Consider the following 22,329-nt stretch of genomic DNA (forward strand, 5'->3'; position numbering starts at 1 on the left):
GAGGACCCCCAAGGCCGAGGTGCTCTGTTGTACTCTGAAATCTGCCCCACAATCAGATGTGTTTTTGTTCCCCTGAAACGACTGACCATTTCTCACAAATATAAGAATAACCGGCCTCCCAAACTGGTATGTGCTTCATGGGTGGTTTCCCTTAACATTTCCTCAAACATGCCTATTATATTATCCATAAACAGTCTAAAAATACATGGAAATCCCAAAGGAGCTGGGGGCAGAAAGCTTTGTAAGGCCCCGAGAAAAGTGGCCAACTTTTTGATGTCCTAGTTCTAAACAGTGATGAAGCCAGCCAAGTGTGATTTGAAGGTGCTCTAAAGACTCTCCTTCTCCCTCACCTTCATTCCCTATCTGAGAAAAATATTTAGTCACTGATGCCTGAAATTGACTTTTCAGGGGACAGAGTCATTTCATTTCATAATAATTCAAATGATTCTAAATGCATATTCACTTTCTTGGTGAAGTAAAACAGTGACTTGAAGATACCATTTGGAAGCAGGATGACCCCCTTTCCTGAAGGCCCACCCAATAATTAGGGAACTGGTGCTCCATTCTAAGAACTCCTGGTCAAAGAGGGGAAGCTGTGGAAGTACTCAAATTGGCCACTGTCCAGGTTTGTGAGGTGCTCCTCTTCTGAATCCTTAATGTAGCTCAGAACATCTATGAACTATGACCTTTTATCCTCTCCAGCCTCATTTCTAACCAGCAAGCCCCCTGCCCTGCCCCCTACACCATACTCTGCCCAACCATATTCAAGACATCTTGAATTACTTGGAGGAACCAGAACTGGCAATTTCTTTCCAGTTGCTTCCTTTGCCTGAAACAGATAACCCACACTACCCCACCCCACCCCACACCCATTCCTTTCATCTGGCCCACCTTTATACTTTGGGTCATAAGTTAGATGAGACTTCCTATAGGAAGAGGCTTTTCCTGGCCTTCCAAGGCTGGGCTGATGTGTTCCCCAAGCATTTCCATTACGCAGATTGTAGCACATGTTACATTGAGGCATAATGGCCTGGTTTCTTATCTGTTGTCCTCTCTAGATTTGATCACCTTGAGTGTATTCAACTTTGCATCCCGAGTATTCATCGCAGTGCTTGGAACAGAGTAAATTCTTAAATAATAATTATTGAACAAGTGAGTGAATTGCTTTCATTCTGTATCTGTTGTCAAAAGAGGAGTATAATTGGAGGAAAAGCTTGTCCAGAGATGTTGGACTAAACTCATGCATAAAGTATTTTCCCTCCTACTGAGAATCTATTTAAATAACAGAAAAAGATATAATGAAAAGAATAAATCAATATTAGTTCTTATATTTGTCAGGCAGGGTAACTGCTGCCTGAAACAACACCAAATGTCAATGGATTAGAACAATAAGAGTTCATTATTTCTCCATGTTGTAGTCCAAGGCCAGAGCCAGGGTGGGTTGGGCAGTGTTGCTCTCTAGTCTCCCCATCCATTCAGTGGTCAAGGGGAGAAAAGAAAGCATAGGGGATCATATGGGAGGATTTTTAGGAGCCAGTCTGGAAATGCCATACATCATTCCTACTTAGAATCCACTGGCTGTAACTCTGTCACATGACCCCTCCTTTTGTAAGAGGAACAGAAACTAGAGGTTGGCAAACACAGAGCCAGCCATCTCCCATGCCTCTGAAAAACAAGCTAAGGGATGACTAACAAAGCAGAACTTTTGAGGAATTTCTCAAAGCTAGAAAGTAATTGGGATTGGATTGGAGGATATAAATAAACAGAGGAAACCATAGCTGGATAAGAAATTCGCAAAGAAACAAATGAAATTCATGCAGGAGAAAATTACTGCAAAAAAAATGAAATCGGTTTCAGCTATACTTCAAATTTGGAATCAACAAATGCAAATCACAGGCAGTTGGAACTGTTGTCAGGGAAATGAAGGTTTGAAGTTGTATTGGGGGTGAGGAGAGGCTGGGTGGCCCCACGCTGAGCACAGAAGAGCGTCCTGACTTGCCTCAGGAAGATGCCTGGTGTGAGTGTGAGGATGGGCGGCTGGGCTGAGCAGAGCAGAGCAGAGTGTGAAATAACTGAGCTTCTATAGGGATGGCTGGAGAAGAAAAAGAAAGGAAGCACATGACTAGTGTTTTTTCCCAGGATAAGTTGCTCCGTATATCTCATTGGAGTAAGAGTTTTAAACAGGAAACTCAGCAAGCATGGGGCCCCCAAAACAGGCTGATGACAGGCATCCAGAGAAAGACAAATATCATATGATTTCACTTATATGTGGAGTCTAAAGAACAAAATAAACAAACAAAATTGAAACAGATATATAGACACAGAGAACAGACAGATGGTTGCCAGAGGGGAAGAGGTGTTGGGAGGATAAATGAGAATGGCGAAGGGATTAAAGACTACAAATTGGTGGTTACAAAATAGTCATGGGGATGTAAAGTACAGCACCGGGAGCATAGTCAATAATATTGTAATAACTGTGTACGATGTCATGTGGGTACAGTAGTCCCTTTCTATATTGTGGTTCACTTATCGCAGCCTCACTGTATCGTGGGATTTTTAAAAATATTTAATTATTTAGCGTGGCTTTTTCGCTATATCGCGGGATTCTGCAGTACTGTATATGTATGTTGTTAAAGTTACGTAGGTTTAAGAGTGTAGAATAAATGTAAGGTTCCTACTTCGCTGGGGGGTCTAGAATGTAATACCCATGATAAGTGAGGAAATACTGTACTAGGAATGTCAGGGGAGCACTTTGTAAAATATATGATTGTCTAACCACTATGCTGTACACCTGAAAGTAATACAAAATAACATTGAATATAAACTTCAATTGAAAAGTAAATTTTAAAGTTATTTTTTAAAAAGCACCCAGAAGATAAGCTTTATACACATCTTGTCCAGCTGCACACATCCTGCCCCTTCCCCATAATAACCAGAAAGAGGATATTTAATCAGAATGATAGGCAAACAGAGATCCTCAAAGACTAATCTGAATAGATATCCAACAATGACTAGGTTTCTAAGGAAAAAGCAACACCCTGAAAGGGAAATGCCAAATGCAACTGCTACTTGAAGAACAAATTTTAAAGTGGAAACAGATGAAGAATTTAAAATATATGTAATCAATATTCTCAGAGAGATTTAGTAGGTTGTCATAACCATAAAACAATAATTGTCTGCAACAAGAAGGAAGCAGTCAGATTCATTGGAAATAAAAATCATATCAACCAATAAAAATTTAATAGCCAGGTTAATTACTTTTGGAAGACAATTCTCCTTTAGTCTCTTGCATTTCTGTACACCTAGCAGTGAGGCACTGACCACCCCAGTCCCTGCCTTGTTTTACACCATCTTTTCAAAGATGTTTATTTAGTAAATGCCTTGGAAAATAGAGATAGTGTCTCCCTCCAGAGCAAGGCATGCTTGCTATTCAGTGTAATAAAAATATTTCCCTCTGGAGCAAAGGGCAGATATGCTTATAAAAATCTCAGAATTGCTAAGCTCAGGGTTCTTCTTCTGTGACACAGCCCCCTGTATGTGCAGCTAAGATCTGGCCTATTTGTCTTTCCCTGGGGGAATTAGGATTTAAGAGCCAACATAAATGCTGATCCTCTAGCTATTGTGATTCTGTGAATAATAAAATGTCTTTGTCTCTGACCCAGGCATCTTATGTCCTCTTCCAGTATCCATGAAACTGTAGATAGAAGAAAATCTCAGACCCTTCATAGTTCTTAATTATTATAACAGAAATACTGAGAACCTAAAATGGTAAACTGAAAGACCAAGTCAATGTATTATCCCAGAATTCAGCCTCAAAATAAATATGGACTATGGGGGATAGTTAAGAAACATAAATGATAGATCCAGAGACTCCAATTATGAAAGAACAGGGAGAAGACAGAGTAGATAATCAAGAAAAATAGAAAAAACCCCTCAAACCTACAGAAAAATTTAAATTGAAAAGGCCATAGCATATCAATGAATTTCTCCATAGATTAATTAATTAAAAAGAGAAAAGGGTGCATCTACAATGGTAAAAGCTGGCTGGAAACCACCTTAGCCAAGAAATCAATAATATTTAATTAACATCATTAATAATGGGACAAAATGATGCATGTGCTTTCCAACACAATGCACTAAGAAGGACAAACTATCACTTCTATAATATTCTTGCCAAAAGGTTTACTCTTAATCTAGACATATGGAAACCAGACAAATCCAATCTGAAAGACATCTTATAAAAAACCTGGCCTGAGTTCGTCCTTCAAAAATATTGATGACATGAAAGACAAAAAAAGATAATGCTGTTCTAAATAAAAGGAAAATAAAGAAACAGAACAATTAAATATAGTCCATGATCCTTAACTGGATCATTTGATTGAAACAAAACTACAGCCCTGGCTGGTGTGATTCTATGGATTGAGTGCTGGCCCGTAGACTGAAAGGTTGCCAGTTCGATTCCCATTAAGGGCACATGCCTGGGTTGCAGGTTGGGTCTCTAGTTGGGGGTTAGGAGAACGATGTTTCTCTCCCTCTCTTTCTTCTTCCTTTCTCCTCTCTCTCTAAAAATAAATCAATAAAATATTTTTTAAAACACTATAAAGGATATTATTGGAACAAATGTGAAAATTTTAATATAGGCTATTAAATATTCATGTTGCATTTGATTTAATTAATCAAAGATTTTTTGGTGCAATAATTATTTAGAGGTTATGTGGGAAAACATCCTTGTTCCTTAGTAACTATATACTGAAGTAATAAGGATAAAGTGTCATTAATGTGTGCAATTACTTTTAAATGGTTTATCAAAAAATTATATGTATAATCTATAAAATTATATATAATCAATATAATATATTGGTAAAAATTATATATGATCAATATAATATATATGAAACCTATATACAATACATACACACATATATATGAAAGAGGCAGAGATACACACTGAATGATAAAAGAAAATATGGCTAAATATTAACAATTGGTGAAACTAGAATAACTGGGTGTTCATTGTATTATTCTCACAAGTTTGCTGTAGGTTTGCTAATTTTCAAATAGAAAATTGATTGCAAGTGCCAATCAAATGGCAAAAAAAGATTAATATAAAAAAAAAAAACCTATCCCTAGACATATTAGGAGTCATTTCATAACTCAAAAATTTAAAGATCATATCCTAAAAATTTTACAGAGAGTCTGTGAGCTGACACAGGTACTAAACTGCAAGTCCCACATCCAAGGTTTTTATTCCTGTCATCCACGCTAGTAGAACTAGGTCTAGAAAAGGAGAAAAAGGAGGCTATTCCTTGCCATTACAAGCTCATAGGAATGTTTCAGGGTTTCAGGAATACATGAATTGTTGCTTTACTTTGAAAAAGCTATATAAGTAGCTTATATAAATGTCTTATATAAATAGAATTATTACAAGCAGTGAGTGTAAAAAAAGTGCTTATGGACTGTATTCTATCGACACCTTTATTGTAAAAGGTGTATATATGAGGAAGGACTCCAGGAAGGAACATTACAGTGTCCTCACCTGTCCCCATTGGAATAAAACCTTTGGGCTCTGTAGTGCTGACCCCAGAGCCAGGCAAAGCCCACAGAGCAGAGACTGCCTCTGTGTGTACCTTCTTTGCTGTCCAAGCCCCACTCTGTTCTCCAAGGCATTTCAGGCCCACAGGAGTATAATAGGAGCTATGTATGCTTTCAGAGGACCTATCCTTCAGAGTTTTGAAAAGCAGTGGAGGCTTTGGGGGAGCCCCCCTTTTGGCCCTGTCTCAGATCTCTGGAGCCCTTGCTCAGACTTGCATCCTACGGCAGCTGACCCTGCCCAGAGGTGGGAGGCAAATAGACTACACTTGCTGCAATTTCCCAAAAAGCACAATGCAAATGCTTTTAAGAGGTCAATGCCCTTCAGCTGTGAAGTGGTAATATGCTAAATGATGTGCTTAATTAATTTCTACCCAACAGCATGCCATAAAATTGGAAAAGCAATTCCATTACCCAGGATCAATGTGCATAAAGTACATGCAAATTATCAAAAGTTCTCATCAGTGAATCTGTGTTTGTGCTTTGGCTGAATATTCAAAGGTTCATTTCTACTATAGGCTGATGAATGGTGTGCAGTTAATTACCACTTCATTGCTTGTCTCTTTCTGCTTGTGTTGCCACCATGTGGTTTTGAAATTATAGAGATGAGATTTTTCCTAGTTACCTTCAGATCAGGAATCCAAAGGAAAAGCTTTCTGTTAGATTTTACCATGAACAGCCATCCTCTGCACGAGTTTGTTTCATTTTCTGTTCATTTGTTTTGTTTTTTTTTAAACATGCAAAAACAATCCCACAGGATTAGGGGAACTAACCTAGTCTAGCTGCTATCTCATAAACATTCAGTGATATGGGCTGTAACAATTTCCTAACTAGTCTAGAGCTGTATCTACATAATACAAACAAAATTGTGTTAAAGAGTAAAAAAGAAACTATACCTACCCTTTCTTTCAGACTACACAATATTATACAACAGCTTTGTAATTACTTGTATAATTTTTAAAATTGTCTATCTCCAGTACTTTACGCTTCATAAGACAAAGACAGTGTCTTTTGTTCTGGCCAGGTGGTTCAGTTGGTTGGAACATTGTCCTGTATACCAAAGAGTTGCGGGTTTGATCCCCAGTCAAGGCACATACCTAGATTGCAGATTTAATCCCCAGAGTATGGATGGCAGGCAACTGATTAATGTTTCTCTCTCATTACTGTTTCTCTCCCTTCTTCTCTCTCTCAAATAATAAACATATCCTTGGGTGAGGAGTAAAAGAAAAAAAGGACTATGTCTAGCATGAAGACCAATACCTGATATTTAGCTGACACTCAAGAAGTATTTGTAAGTGAGTGACTGAGTGAATGAATGGCCAACAAGGCCAGGGTCAAAACCCAGTTCTCAGCCACACGGGCTATCCCAATGGTTCCAGGATATCCACTTTAGAAGGCACAAATGTTCAAGGCAGAAATAGACATTAACAGAGGATACCTGGTCCCCAGACTATGATTTCCATTTACTTTCATATAATTTATGGCTGAACCAATTTGGAGATTTGAATCCACAAAGTCTTGATTTATTTGCTTGAGATCAGTCATAATAAGTCTTGGGGGCCTGGCAGTGCATTACTGCGGACGGCTCCCAGTACATGGCTCTTTAGTGGACGACACTTCATGGTGTCAGCAGAGTAAGGCTGACTCTTGAGGCTGGGCTCATTCCCTTTAGAAGGAGGCACTGCATGAGGTGAGAGAGCCAAGGAAATGGAAGGCAGGCCCACAATATCTGCTGCTTCCCACAGGCCAAGAAAGCCAGTGTCAGTATCAGCGAGACCAACAGGAGCTCCCATTCTTCCTGCTGGGTGTCACGTGCTCCTGGGCTTCTTACCCTCTTACCTGCCCCTGGATCTGAGGACCAAACAGCAGCCTGATTTCACAGGCTGAATCCCTCCTCCCAAGCTAACCGGATCTAACTCACAAAGCACCAATACTCCATCAAAGACATGACCTTTACTTTTATCTTAACCTTCAAATCGCATTGGCCAAAAACTGTCTTCCCTAGAATGTTGCAAAAACATACTACACACATGCACACATTTACTTTTACGTATCAATTATTTTAGTATTCTGAAATTAGTGTTAATAATTTGATTCAAAGCATAGCCAAGCTTTGTAATGACATCTTGAGATACAACTGATTTTTGATATCTTATCTCCTTTTTACCAATACACCCACCCTCTTCCCCTACCCCCTTGCCCCTTAGGAAAGGAGCCTGGCGGGGGAACCAAGAGCTTGGACTGCAAAATTGAGGAGAGTGCTGAAACACCTGCTCTAGAGGACTCCTCATCATCCCCCGTTGATATTCAGCAACATTCCTGGCAGGTTTCCACAGACATTGAGAATACTGAAAGGTAAGTGGGAAGTTACCCTAAATAGATTGCCAGTCCTCCTCCACTTAATACTCTACAGAGAGGCAAGATTTTTCTCTTTCAGAGTCAGAAATAGAGCTCTTAGAAAACTGAGTCGGGAAAAGGTAAGGAGTCTAAATCCTGCAATGGAACCGTAGCAGAACCTCCAGTGGAGGCAGGCTTCCTGGCCAGTGCTCATCCCACTCGACCACATTGCGTCTCCATGGAAATGCAACAGTGTGCTTCCTTGGAAAGGGAGCAAGTTGGATCGACAAACCACGACTGCTCACCGAGTGGGCTGGGTCCCCAAATCGTGCCAAATGTCTCCCATAGGTTCTCGGATTTCAGATGTATGGAATGGTCTGCTTAGTTGCCAATCAGAGGCTGAGCATTCAGTCTCCTTCACAAATGGCTTTTTGCAAGACTCCCTTTTCTAATTCTCCCAGAATGTAACTGACGCCCCCTCGTGATCAAAGCGAGTTAATGCATCTGCCTTAGCAAGCAGTTGGCTCACTGCTGTAGAGGGAGTTTCTTCCCTGGGAAAAGATTCTGCAGTGATTCTATTCCACTTGAGGAAAGGGTGCAATTGTAATAAGAAGTGCTGTGTCTCATCTAGATGCTAAAAATGCCATTCTTTTAAATCGGAAACACAAGGTCCTTGTTTATTGTCCTTCACACTGATATCTTGTCCTTTGCTAATAATGTCCCCAGTGCCGGCACAAAGCAGCTGAATGAATGCTGGGCAATTCCACCGAGTGCTCTGTGTTGGGGGGTTGAGTCACTGACAAGATAATGAACATTTTATTTTTTTATTTTTAGAAATGTAACACACAAGGGCATTTATAGCCATTGTGGTTCTACTTTCAGATTGTAATATAATTCTGAAGCTAATTACTGAATTTCTGTGTTTATAGAAAATTGAAGCATGTGGTAATTATGCACTATTAATAAAACTTGGATTTTGTATAAGCATGGAAATCCAACATTCAAACAATAAAGCTGTTTGGTAGAACTATAGACAAATGATGAGGGACTGATTTATCTTAATTTATAAAATGGAAAATGCTTTGCTCTATTCCCAGGAAGAAATATCTGCCAGAGTGCCGTGGTCAGGGCATAATCCATCAGCAAAGCCTTTTTCCTTTTCAGAAGCCTTGCAGAGATGCTATACCCAAACCCTGTGAGCTTGCAGAAAGCAAGCTATGGTTGGAAATAAGAACAGGAGAGTATAGCCCACGGTACTGGCAGCGTTTCAGTCTGCCTGAATGCCTGGATTCAGGTTGATGAAGGTGGGAATGACTGAGAGAAGTAGGCACATAGGACTGTCTGAGAGGGTGGCTTTCTCACTTCCCCTGCCTCTCTGCCCTAAGACATCAGTGGCTCTCAAACTGGGCTGCACATTGAAATCACCAGGAGGACTTTTTAAAAGCATTGATGACTGAGCCCCACCATAAACTAGCCAAATCAGGCTCTCGGGAAGCAGGGTAAGGCATAAGGTGATTTTCCTGTGCAGCAGCCAGGGCTGAGGATTGTTGCTTTCCAAGGAGACCACGCGTCAGTCTCACGCATTGCCTTACTAACCCTTTCCCGCCTTGTGCCTGCCCACCACCCACCCATCCCATCTACTCTTGGGAATTTTACAGGAAAACAGAAGGTCCTCTTGCACTTCTGACTGTAGAGCCCTGTCACCATCTCCCTCTCCCCCACTTCCCTTTCTATAAATACCCTTTGGGGCTGATCAGCATGCAGTACCACACAGACACATCCTTACACCTGTGGGAAAGTATTCTGCATTTTTTTACAGGTGTATTTCTACAGACTCACAAGGCTGCTTTCCCCTCCTTGTCACATACTAGTCAATACTTGAGGAGGAGACTCCAGGGGGTTTCTGCCTCCCTAAGATAAGTGGCCCTCAAACAATACTCAACAAAACAGTTGTGTTTGATGAAATGGACTGAGTGATTTCAAACCCAAAATTATATGGTGGCTCTATTTCCTCAAATGTCAGAAGAAAAATAGATTCATAAATTGAATATCCTCAGCTTTATGATTACTAACTCCCCCCCCCCCAATTTTCTTAAATCCTGGGTGTCTGCTTGACTATTCTAGAGTTAACTAAAAGCTATATCTGATTTTGGCTCTATTAAGTGAAATCTACCAGCATGTCTTGGGATTTCAAGAGTGCTGCCTCCCCTGAATAACCATTGCTAAACATGTGGGGAACCACTGTCCCCAAAGATTTGAAGAGTCCAGCTTGCCCCTACTACTAGGAAGATGGCTTCCTACTCTACAGCTCTGTGGCTTCACGATCATGTGTACTCTGAAATGAGGGTGGACGTTGCAGGTGTGCAGTGTCAGACACACCCGCCAGTGTCTATGCGCAGGCCCAGCTATCCCATGTGCACCCCACCTCCTGGTCTCACTCTTCCTCTGTTTCATCCACTGTGAAGAGCTCTTCTCTGACAGTTTTAGAATCTGTCATACTCGCCCATCATTCCAAGTCAGTTTAATAAGTGTTGGTCCCTGTGAATGCTTAACATCTGGGTTGCACAGAAATCCAATTGTGATAAAAAGAGACAACAGTGAGGGAGCCCACACAACCACAACAGCCGCCTGACCACCACCCAGCCTCAGCTTTGCCCAGGGAACCCCATCGTTCTAGTTGTGTGTCTCCTTAGCCTCTCCTTGGAAATCCGAAGTACTGTCCTCAGGACCAGAGGCTAGGTCCAACTGATGGCAGAGATGAACACCTTAAGAAACGTCTGCCAGAGTAGTTCTCTTTCCTCCCAGAGCCAACCCGTGTCAGATTTCTTTTTCTTATAAAATCAAAATAGATTCAATTTTTTCCTGTTGCAAACTAGGGCTGGTACAATTAAGCACAGACTCTTGTCCTTCAGTCGACTCATAGAACAGACTGTTAGAGATTGCATTTCAAAAACGTACAGCTGATGATTTTTTCTTTTGATCAATTTTTCAGAGACATGCGAGAAATGAAAAACCTTTTAAGCAAACTCAGGGAAACTATGCCTTTACCATTGAAAAATCAAGGTGAGTCATGTCATTTATTTTTGAGGCAATGGATTTTTTTTTAACATGAGAACTTGGGACTTGTTTCTAGAGAAATTAAAGCAAGTTTTTTGTTTTTTTTAACACAAACAACAGAAAGCACTGAACGTACATTTGTTTTTCCTCAAAAAGTATGATAATGAGACTTGAATCTCTAAGGTGAACACAATTTTGCATGAGAATGGCCCAGCTATACCTTGACCTCAAAACAGACACCTCCTCCACTGGCCCTGTCAGTCAAGAGTGTTCATTCATCACCTGTGCTGTGGAAAGCACTATACCAGGCGTGGCAAACACAGAAGGTCTGAAAACTTGCCCTTGACCTTGAAGAAGTTTACAGCCTAGTGGAAGAGACGTAAGAATACTTCCAAAGGAATATCTCTGCCATGTAGACATTTAATTATCTAAAGAAGTAATAGTAATAATTAACATATATTGAGAACTTCCAGTGCGCCACTATGATTCTGCACCCACCTAGGACGTGGTTTCCATACCACCAAGCAACTCTCGGGTGCCAGCTGAGTGTCCTACAATTCAACTGAACTCTGATACTGCCTGGATATAAAATCAGATCCCACAAATTAAGGGCTCTGTCCTAAAGACTGCCCCTCCCCACACACATACACTTCAGAGGCCAATGGCAAATTTAGGGTTGTCTCCTGGGCTTCTGACTAACTGATTATAGATTGGAGGTTCCAATGACTCCCTTCATGGGTTTGATTAGTTTGCTAGCGTGGCTCACAGACCTTGGAGAAAACTTTCAATTAGCAAGATCCCTGGTTTATTATAAAAGGACATGACTCAGGAATAGCCAGATAGACAAGATGCATAAGACAAGGGGTGAGGGAAGGGCGTGGAGCTTCCATCTCTCTCCAAGTGTGCCCTTCTGCCCCAGTCTCCCCATGTTCACCAACCAGGGAGTTCTCAGAAGCCTGTCCTTTGGGGTTTTTATGGAGGTTTCACTATAGGCATGATTAATTAAGTCGTTGGTTGTCAGTCATTGAAATCAATCTCCAGCCTCTCTCCTCTCCCAGAAGGTCTTGGGTTGGGAGGAAAGGTTCTAACCAGCCCCAATTCTTAGATACTTTCCAAAAGTTGCTTCATTAACATAACATTACACCTTTATAACTCTCATCACTTGGGAAATTCTAAGGGTTTTAGAAGGAAGACCAAATATATATTTAGTATAAATCACAATAATATAGCTACTTTCCTAAATACTGGAGATTATTAACTCTTTTAACTTATTTAATTCTAATAACACCTTTGAGAGAAATGCCATTAATGTTTCCCAATTTACATAAAACTAAGGTACAGAGAGGTTAACTATCTTGATCAAGGTCACACAGACTATAAGTAAAAAGTCTGGGAGGTGATTCCAAGCAGTCCTTCCCCAGAACTATCCTATGGGAGTAAATATTCTAGCACAAAAAGGGAAAAGGGATGTTCCATGAGGGACGGACAGCTGTAAGCTTCTATTAATTATAGTATCTCTAGTACCTAGAGCAATGCCTGGGACATAGTAGAATAACATTGGCCATAAACAATCAATGTTTGTTAAAACTGTACCAAACTTTGCAGCCCCAGGGCCTGAAGCCATGTACAAAGGACTAATCATAAGCACTTTCTCTAAGCATACATGGCTGGAACAACCTTACGTGTAGCATCTGCTTCATAGAGTGGTACCTAGAGGGCGGGGAAAGGATTTTTAGATGTAAGAAAAAAACTCCTGTGTTTTCACTGAGCAAAGCCTGGGCGGGAGGGAGGGGATTTGACAGCAGAGATGGAGCACCTGTTGGCCCAAGGACCAGTGTGGCAGAAGGTGGAGATGTGAGACACCAGACTAAGAGGCCGAGGAGTCGTATGGCCAGAGCCACCTGGGATGGAGGTGGTGTCAGAAAACAAGAGGCAGGGGAGGCCATGGATCGGGTAATTGAAGCACACCCTCAAGAGACTGGGGACTGTGGCTAACTGGCTTGAACCATGGCTATGGTGTTTTGGTGACCTCGTAGTCACTTTTAAAAAGCAGTGTTTTGCCACCGTGTGTGACCATAGCACACAAGTTTACTGCTAGAAATAGGCATGGTGGTTGGGAACGGGGACTTTAGGTTTGAAGTGCTGGCTCTGCCACTTACCAGCTTTATGCCTTGAAATGAGTTGTTTAACTTCTGGAAATTTCCACGTCCTCATCCCTGACAAAGAGATAATAGTATCACTTAGTTCAGAGGGTTATTGTGAGGATTAAATGATGCCATGCACGTCATATATCTATATCAGCAACCTTGAAGAGAGAAAGCATTCAACAAATGCTTTCCTACAGTGTTATTGCTATTGTCATTATTATTGTTATTGTTATTTACTGGTGGGCCCACCCGGCTCAGCGCAGGAAAACTCCATATTATCGTCAAAAGAACACTCCCAGCTGCCACTGACTATATGTAGTATCCTGCAGCTTAGAACACTGATCCCCAAGACTTTGGAGTTGGGGTTCATGTCTGAAACTATCTCCAGCTTCCTAATGTGTTTGGCAAGTCTACCGCCTTCAACAGCACACAGGCCTCTGGCTGTGCATCACGCCCAACTGCCCAGGAGGATGACTGCCCAGGGTGCCCAGTCTAAATGTCATGTGTGCCATGTAGCCACTGTTCCAACCAAACTCCCCAACTCTTCCTACCAATCGCCCCCACTCTTCCTCTACATTTAGTGCAAGTTCACCCAACAGTTTTTGAACCATGTATTAATGGAAAACAGAAATTTCATCTTACTTAGAACATGTTTATAATCATAAAAAGTTTCATGTAAATATTTTTGTAACTTTATATTATTTTGATAAACAGAAAATAATTTGATTTTAAATATAATAATGGTAATTAAATGATACCCAGGATGGGAGCCCTGAATTCATTTGGGGACATAAAAGGCAAAAGCTAGGAGAGGCAAGGACTTCTTTAGGGGGCAGTGATGTAGTAGGATTTTAAAATAATTTTTTAAAATTGAGGTGAAATCTTATGGGTAATTCAGGTTTCTTCATTTGTGGGACAAATGAGACCCTTAGCATGTGAAGATACATCTCTGTTCCCTACATGTTTCGTGGGCACTCACGGCATGATGTCACTGTGAACTGACCAGTGGGGAAAGAGGCATGTGAGTCTGAACAAGGGTCTGAGAAGGCCTGAGGGAAGGAGGGTGAGTCTCTAGAGCTGGGAACACTCTTTAGCAAATGCATATGGTACCACATTAATGAATAAATCAGCCAGATTCCTCTCTCTAACTCCTTATACTGATCTCAGCCACAGGGACTTCCCCATAACCTTCCTGGAATTCTTTCCAGGTGATTTGTTTATTAGATAGGTCTAGGTTAACACATGCAGGAAATGGTCTACAATGCAATGTAGAAACATTTATTCCAGTTCTTTTCTGTAGAACCTTATGGTCAAAACAATACTAACTGAATGAAAACCATTGTAGGAAAGACATCTGTTTTCTTTCTGGACTTTTGTTTTCTTCTCTTTTTATTGCATTTATGTGTGTGTTTGAAGCAGAGAGAAAAAAGGGAAAAGATACTACATCCTGTCCTCCTACTTCCTTCCTCAAACCTTGGCCGTGGAAAAAGTCTGCCAGGCAAGCACTGGGGGAGCCTCCACGAGAAATGCCCAGATACCCTGTTCTCCAGGCTCCACCCTAGGCTTCAGATAAGAAACTGTTCTGTATCTCTCTTATTATTTATCAGATCTCCTCCCCTTCCTACCACTATCAAAACTTGACTTAACAGATTACTTTAGGTTGATTTTCAGTGGCAAATAAAGAAAGGTGACCAAGAGCAGGAATTTTAATGGTTAGTGATTAGGCCTTCATTTTAGACAGGGCCTTCCTTTCCCACCCTTCTAGTTCCAGGCTGGAGACAAAGAGGTGCATAAAAAAAACAACAGTGAGCCACCTCTCTTCCCCCAGACAGTGGCCAGACCTCCTGGCTCTCTGCCCACTGTTCCCTCCACTGCTTCAGTGCCTCTTCTGTTCTACATTCTGGGTCGCTGGCAGTGCTGTAGGGAGCTTCATTAATTATGATAGTCTTGCTGTGTCAAATGGATTACAAATGAAAACACCTGTGGAGAGCCCGCAAGGTTACTGACAAAGGCTAAAAGGAGACTGGAAAGTGAAGGACAAGTATCTTCTAAGTGCACATTGTAATCAGACAAAACAAATTGGTAGAAATAAATTAAACCTGAAAGACAGTTTCACCTTTTCTAAAATTCTAACTTAATGAATGCTGTGAAGTGGGTTAGTACATTCACTCTTGCCTAGAATTTGGTTGTTAATACCTTGCATTAGAATAAGCCTGAAACGAATCACTTGGGAATTGGATCTGTTCCAGAAGGGGTCCCCACCTGTAGACAGTCCTACTCCAGACTAAACTGGGGCTAGGAACAATTCCTCAGGCTCATACCCGCGATTCACTCTCACCTGGACCCCATATTCAGAACCGGCCTTACAGTATCAGGCAGAAGAGTTTGCTATCTGGCTGAAGAAGGCTGGGCAGTTATGCCACCTGCTAGCCTGAAGATGACCTTGTGGGTCCTTCTCCCGGGGCCTCACATAAAAACTTTCTGTGCTTCAAGTTGGTGCCTGCATGTTACTCTGGGCGGTTTTACTGGAGCCCCATATCCTTTATAATCCCTGCAACCCTTTGTTCAGGATTTGGTGTGACATATGCAATCCCTCTCTCTGTTCTCCAGTCTGATGCACATATAACAGCTCACAAAGGAATTCTTTAATACATTACTCTGATTATGCTGAGCTCCAGCTTACAACATTAAATACCTGCTCATTGTCTGCTGAAGGAAGAACAAGCTTCTCACCCCAGCATCCAGGGTCCGCACCATCATCCAACTTGTGAGGGGCACCCATGAGGTGTCCAGTGTTGTGCTAGGTGATGGGGTTGCCTGACCCCTTAGAAGCTCTCCATTTCAACACAACAGATTGGATGAGAAGCACCTGAATTTTTTTTTTTCAAATGACATATCCCTCCTGTCACCGAAATTATGATGGAGTCTTCAGGGTACAGCCTGTGAATTCTGGAAACAAGTAGCCCACACGCATGATTGGAAAGACAAAGAAAGTGCTGCCTGCGATATACCAATGCCGTAGACATGGGTTGTTATACATGCGTGTTGTATTCTCACGTAGCCATATTTGGGGGGAGCAGGGATACTGAGACTTACTTTTTGGAAAGTATCTGAGCTGAGATTTCTTAGGATGAATCTGAGTTAGACTGTCTAAGCAGAAGAGCCTGGATATGTGAAGGTATTTGGGGAGATGAAGGAGTGGGACAGTTTGATGAACTAGTAGCACTTCATTAGTTGGGAACGTGGTTAGAAAAGAGGCTGAGGGAGACTAGAGGGATAGGTGGGCCTGTATCATTAAGGTCCCTGTAAGTCATGTTAAGAAGTTTGGACTAAATCCCTCCAATGGCTTCAGGATAAAGTCCAAGAGCAGTTCTCGGTGGTTAAGAGTGGATGTCCAAGTCTTATGGGAGGGGAGACAAGGAAACTGGGAGCACCAGGAATACAGATTTCAACATCATCAGCACTATGGCAATTGAAGCCCTAAGAGTGGTTGAGCTCCCCCACCTCCAAAGAGAATGTGCCTACAGAAAGAGTCCTGGAAGACCAAAACTGAAGTTTGAGGGGAAAGGAGCAGTTCCCAAAGGGGACTGAAAAGAAAACCTGGAGACCCTTAGGAAAGACATAAAGCAAGTTGCAGGACAGTCCAGCTGGGTAACACCTGCACGTGCCTGCAGGATTTAGCAACAAGATAGTCACTAGTGATGTTGGCAGAAGCAGCTGACTTGGACCTTTGGGGCCTGGAAGCCTAGTTAAGGGGGATTGAGGGGTGAGTGGGAGATGAAGAGCTGGGGCAGAAAGGGAAAAGTGATGAAGAATTTTATAGAGAGTTGCTTATAGGGTGTTAGGAGGACAGGGTTGGAAGCAGATAATGTGACAAGGGCTGAGCCCTTGGGAAGCATGAAGGAATGCAGAAGCATGAAGCAATCAGAAGAGACTTTGTGGGGAAATAGTGCTTAAGCTAATCTTGAGGAAAGGGTTGGTATTTCCTTAGAAAAAGAGCTGGTGTCTATAAAGGCAGGGAGGCTGGGGCAGGTCTGGCTGTATTTAGAGAATTCCTATTAGTTCTGTTTTGTACTGTCCCCTCCTTCACATACCCTTCATTCCAGCCAGGCTATACTGTTGATCTGCACCCAGATTCAGGCTGCCTTTGTTCACACTGCTCTCTGCATCTAGAACTCATACCCCCTCCTTCACCAAATGTCCAAGTCCTCCTCACCCCTTGAGGCCCACCATGAATACCACAACCTCCGTGGATTCACGAATGTCTTCTTCCCTCTCCCCGACTTGGGAGTAACTTCTCCCCTCGGAATTCTCATAGCATTGTACTTGTACCTCTGTTGCGGAATTGCTATTAAAATCTCAAACATTTGCAATAAAAATCAAAGATGTCTCAACAAGGTCAAGTGGAGAAGCCCAGAAAGTTGAAAATGAGTGGGGAAACAGTCCATTTTGCTCACATTCTTTTGGCAACCTATCACTTCAGAGAGACAGGATTTGAATCAATGTGGAAAGACATCTTCCCTTGGACTTCAATTTACTTCAGACCATCCCGGGCAGACTTACTGCACCATGAATGTCAGCACTCAGGCAGGTGCCAGCTTCCTGTGGTGTAGAAAGCTGCTCTGAATGTCTGCCAAGAACTGGGAGCTTTTGTGTCCCTTCAGCCCTAGGTGACAATCAGACAAGCCCTGGGCTAGGCAAAGGTGTCCCCAGTGCCCAACAAAGCCGCCCACACCACCGCGCATCCTTAACAGGAGCTCTTTGCCTAACACCCTAGCAGTTTCCTATCAGCCCCAACACTTCCCACTCACTTGTGAGTGCTCTATATGCTTATGGGTGTGCATACAGCACTCACAAGTGAAAAAATATATATGGAAAGAAGACTGAATGAAGAGAATTTCAGTAGCACAAAAGGTTTCTGATTCACCGTAATGAGGGCACAGATACAAGGGTCAGTCTTTTTTATTTTCCAATTACAGTTTACATTCAGTATTTTCCTATATGTGTATTGGATGAACAGCAAAGCAGCCAGAAAAATCATGTACTTCACGTACTGGTCCCCACCCTGTCTTAAGTACCCACCTGGCCCAATACATATTTATTACAATATTATTGACTGTATTCCTCTGCTGTAATCTACACCTCTGTGTCTATTCCTTAACTACCAGCTTATACTGCTTAATCCCTTCACTTTTCTTACCTAGCCCCACAAACGCCCCCTCCCTTCTGACAACTGTCCATCTTGATACAAATCTCTTAATATCTGTGCATAATGCCTATGTGCTTTTAATACATAAACAGAGAGAACGGCAGCAAATATACTACCACAGCATACACATTTCACAGCATCCGCATGCACACTCTCTGTAAACACAACCCTGTAGGGGACATTTCCTCTTGTAGTGAGAACCATACACGTCAAAACTGCATTTTATAATATGTATAAATACCAGTTGGGTCACCCCGCAAACCTCTTCAATGTTTGGAGAAAAGAGAGGATATATGGGAATTCAGGAAATAGATCTTCCAAGTCTTAAAGACATAGAAATACAAAGATGTTCTTCCCTGTACATATCTCTTCATAGTTTTAGTGATTCTGTTCCAAGGAAGCATTAAGTTTCAGATGAACTTGAGTTTCAGGAAATGTAATCAGTATCCAAAGAGATATTGAAAGGTAAAATTTTTTACCCTTCAGAATCTACTATATCTTTGCCATATCCAGTTAGGTCAAGTTCATTGCTCATTTGGTGGTTAAAAAAGTAAGAGTCAAAAAAAAAAGGGTGAGAAAATGAGTTATCTTTCTGTTCCAAGTATACTGCGATTCATCACTTAGCTAGTATCCTGAGAAATCAGGCTCATATACACTATCTAACATTGTTTCCAATGCCTTAACTATTTGGGGCAAGTTTATTTATTTTTAGTTATTTTTTTTACTTTTTCATTGAATTTATTGGGATGAATTGATTAATAAAATTATATAGGTTTCAGGGATACAATTCTATAATACGTCATCTGGATATTGTATTGTGTGTTCATCACCCCAAGTCAAGTCTCCTTCCATCACCATTTATCCCCTCTTTACCCTTTTCTATATTCCTGAGGCAAGTTTAATTATAAAAGAGAGATGTCCTATTTTTAGCTCTCAAAATGTTGACATCCAGATTGTAATGAATTACTTTTCACTATGGAAAGGACAAAGAGAGTCCTTGTTTTCTCTGTTAGCAGAATGTGAGTTGTAAGAGAGGATTTTAATCTGTGGAGACTGGGAGCGTGTTTGATTAATTTGATGTGCCCAGCTGGGGCGCCTGTTTTCCTCCCTGGCTCCAGCTTGCTACTCCACTTCCATCTAACTGTATGACACAGTATATACCATTTGAAGGAACACTGTCAACACTGTGGGTGATGCTAGTTTACTTAAAAGGGTGACACATGAGAACCTTTGGAGAAGAGGAGGAAAGGCCTGGGCATTTGGATGACACATTACAGAAGAGGTCTGGAAAGCCAGGACTCGTTTTTCTTCCGGACAGTTTCCTGGGTGTCTAGGCTCAGTAAGCAACAAAAACCAGCCCTCATCTACAAACCAGTTTTACTGAGGTGGGGCACGTTCCCCACCCTGTCCATCGCTTCATCTAAATCCTGATTCTGGGGTCTTTCTTTCCCAAAGTCCCATCTGGTCCAGGTGAGGATGGAGAAAGGAGGGAGCCCCTGAGCTTAGCTTGAGGAGCATGGAACCACCAGTCCTGGAAGATTTTAGGTCCACAACAGTTGCCAAAACCTACAAGCCAAGGGGTTGCCCCTCACTCCAGTCTGACCACATTCAAGCACACTCCCAGTTGGCAATGAAAAGCTTATTTCTCTGTGGCCCTTCTCAAGCCTCTGGGACCCACACTGATTAGTTCTGCTCAATAGGATATTTCTACCCACCCTCTCTTTGGACTGTACTATATCCTAAAAACCCAACCCATTAAATTAGATTTGGTTTATGGGCTTATTTATTCCCTTACTTATCATGCTAAAAATTTCAAACCTAACTTTATGAATTTAACAGCTGCTAATCTTCTCTTGCCCTTGTTACAGATATCTATAGACAGTGCTAGGGAAAGATTAAACAAAGAATAGTTGGAACTTCTTCCTAAGGCATGAAGTAGGTGAATGGAGACAAGGCAAAGGTCCTACATAAAGGGAAATAATTAGTAATAGCTCTATTTACTAAGTGCTTCCTCTCCACTGGGCACCAAGGTATCTACCCAAGCTAAATGGTTTTCATTTAACCCTCACCTAAGTAATATGAAACCCTGTTTTACAGATGGATCAACTAAAGATTAGTGAGTTTAAGTTGCATGTTCAAAGCCACAGAGCTAGTTCATAAAAGAAGGCAACCTTACTCCAAAGTGTGGACTCTTTCTAAGAATCTATGCTTCTTCCAGCGGAATGATGGCCTCTAAACAGTTTAAATTTAATTCCAAGCAGCAGTTCTCAACTGTGGACTGTTTGCCCCTCCCCCAGGGAATATTTGGCCATATCTGGGGATATTTTTGGTTGTCACAGCTGGTATGGGAGCTGCTACTGGCATCTGGTGAATAGAGGCCAAGGATGCTGCTAAACATCCTACAAATGCCCAGGACAGCCCCCAACAACAAAGAATTATCTGGTCCAAAATGTCAATAGTGATTAACATTAAGAAACCTTGATTCAAAGGATGGGGTTTTTTTTTAAGCCAATTCATAAAAGAAGGTTGTGTCTGTACCTCACTCACATGTACTCTGTCCCATCACAGATGACAGCAGCCTTCTAAATCTAACGTCCTATCCCCTGGTTAGAAGACGGAAGAGAAGGTTCTTTGGGCTGTGTTGTCTCGTCTCGAGCTAGACAGTTCCTCCTGGAAATCCACCCCAGGGGAGACCTGAAAAAAATCACAGACGCTGAGGACCTCCAGACAGCTGAACCACAGTTATTGGTTTTTGACTATGTTTTCTATGCTTCATTATTACTTTTATCTGCCTCTCTTTGTCTTTTTACATGATTTTACATTTGAAAGTAGCTGCTGTCAAGGGAAAAAAACAGGTTCAAAAAGCAGGCTGTTTTTTAAAGGATTTTTAAAGCTGACATTGTGCTTGTCTGCTCCAAACCATACCATGACAAATGCAAGAATTATGATTTTTAAATTATTTAAAGGTTTTAAAAAATGTATTATACAGAGAAAAATTATTTCATGTATAATAGTATATCTATCGCTCTCACTGATCTCATGTTAACAGTTTATCATATATGGAAGAAATCTTTCAACATAGAAATCTATTTAAAGCTGCAAAACTGTTTTAAAAATCCAACCTATCAGTATCGTTAAAAATAATATAAGCAAACATATGGCCTCACCTATTGCTTTCTCTGCTTTCATTTACATATAGTCTTCCATTCTGTCAGAATCTAAGAGCTTCAACTGAAAAATATCTTAATTTATAATACAACAAAAACCATATCTGAAAAGTATTTAAATTTTGTAAATACACAATAATCCGAATACCTTTGTACAATGTATCTGGGCAACTAATTTTCTTTTGATCCAATGGTGTCTTTTTCAGCTTTTTGGAGAATGAGGCAATCCAGTTAGGAAATGGTGTAGTAACATAGACAATTGCCCTTAAATGTAAAATTTGAATATTATCACATTTTGTTCTAATTGAAATCTGAAGCATGAAGTCTGCACCTCAGCATAGTGTTAACTCTTTAGGGCATGCTGGAATTAGCTCAGATCGTACAAATAGTTAACATTTTACATTGTTTATAAAATCTTTTTAGTTCAACTAAGCTTGTCTCATTTTAGATGACTATACAGATATGACTTTTCCAATGTGTACTTCGTGTCTTATCTTATGAGTAGATTCTTGAAAGCAGGACACATGAAGCAATACTATTACTTTAGAAAGGAGGAAGCTAGGCGCTATGTTGTTCCACTCACAGCTTTGTTGTGATCTTCCTCCACTAAACTTGTGACGTAGTACAAATTTTGTTATATTTCCCCTGTTCTTCCTTTGGCCCATTTCCCAGACAGAATTTCCCATGAGTTGACAGATCAGGCCTTTGGACTTCTTCTCTTTTTTTGTAGTCTGAGAAATCCTGAAGTCAGACAAGAGGCACCAGTGTCCAGTATAATAAAAGAATGAGCTAGGTGCCTATAAGTGATTTAATCCCAATCCTA

At 41.2% G+C, this 22,329-nt stretch overlaps 1 protein-coding gene across 2 annotated transcripts in view; it reads left to right on the forward strand.

The window, feature by feature from the left end:
- The window catches only part of RGS7BP (regulator of G protein signaling 7 binding protein), a 79,100-nt gene extending 57,830 nt beyond the window's left edge, over window positions 1-21,270 (forward strand). Inside the window, exons 4-6 of one of the 2 annotated variants that reach the window (XM_090278939.1) lie at window positions 7,797-7,944; window positions 10,919-10,989; window positions 20,908-21,270. In XM_090278939.1, the coding sequence (XP_090135065.1) occupies window positions 7,797-7,944; window positions 10,919-10,989; window positions 20,908-20,999 (311 nt within the window). In that variant the 3' untranslated portion in view covers window positions 21,000-21,270. Of the gene's footprint in view, window positions 1-7,796; window positions 7,945-10,918; window positions 10,994-20,907 lie in introns of those variants that run through there. The other variant, XM_090278940.1, reaches the window with a different exon arrangement.
- The last annotated feature ends 1,059 nt before the right edge of the window (window positions 21,271-22,329 follow it).

Source organism: Furipterus horrens, unplaced genomic scaffold (assembly GCF_987537825.1).
Source record: "Furipterus horrens unplaced genomic scaffold, mFurHor1.1.pri manual_scaffold_5, whole genome shotgun sequence".
In the NCBI taxonomy this organism is placed as follows: Eukaryota; Metazoa; Chordata; class Mammalia; order Chiroptera; family Furipteridae; genus Furipterus; species Furipterus horrens.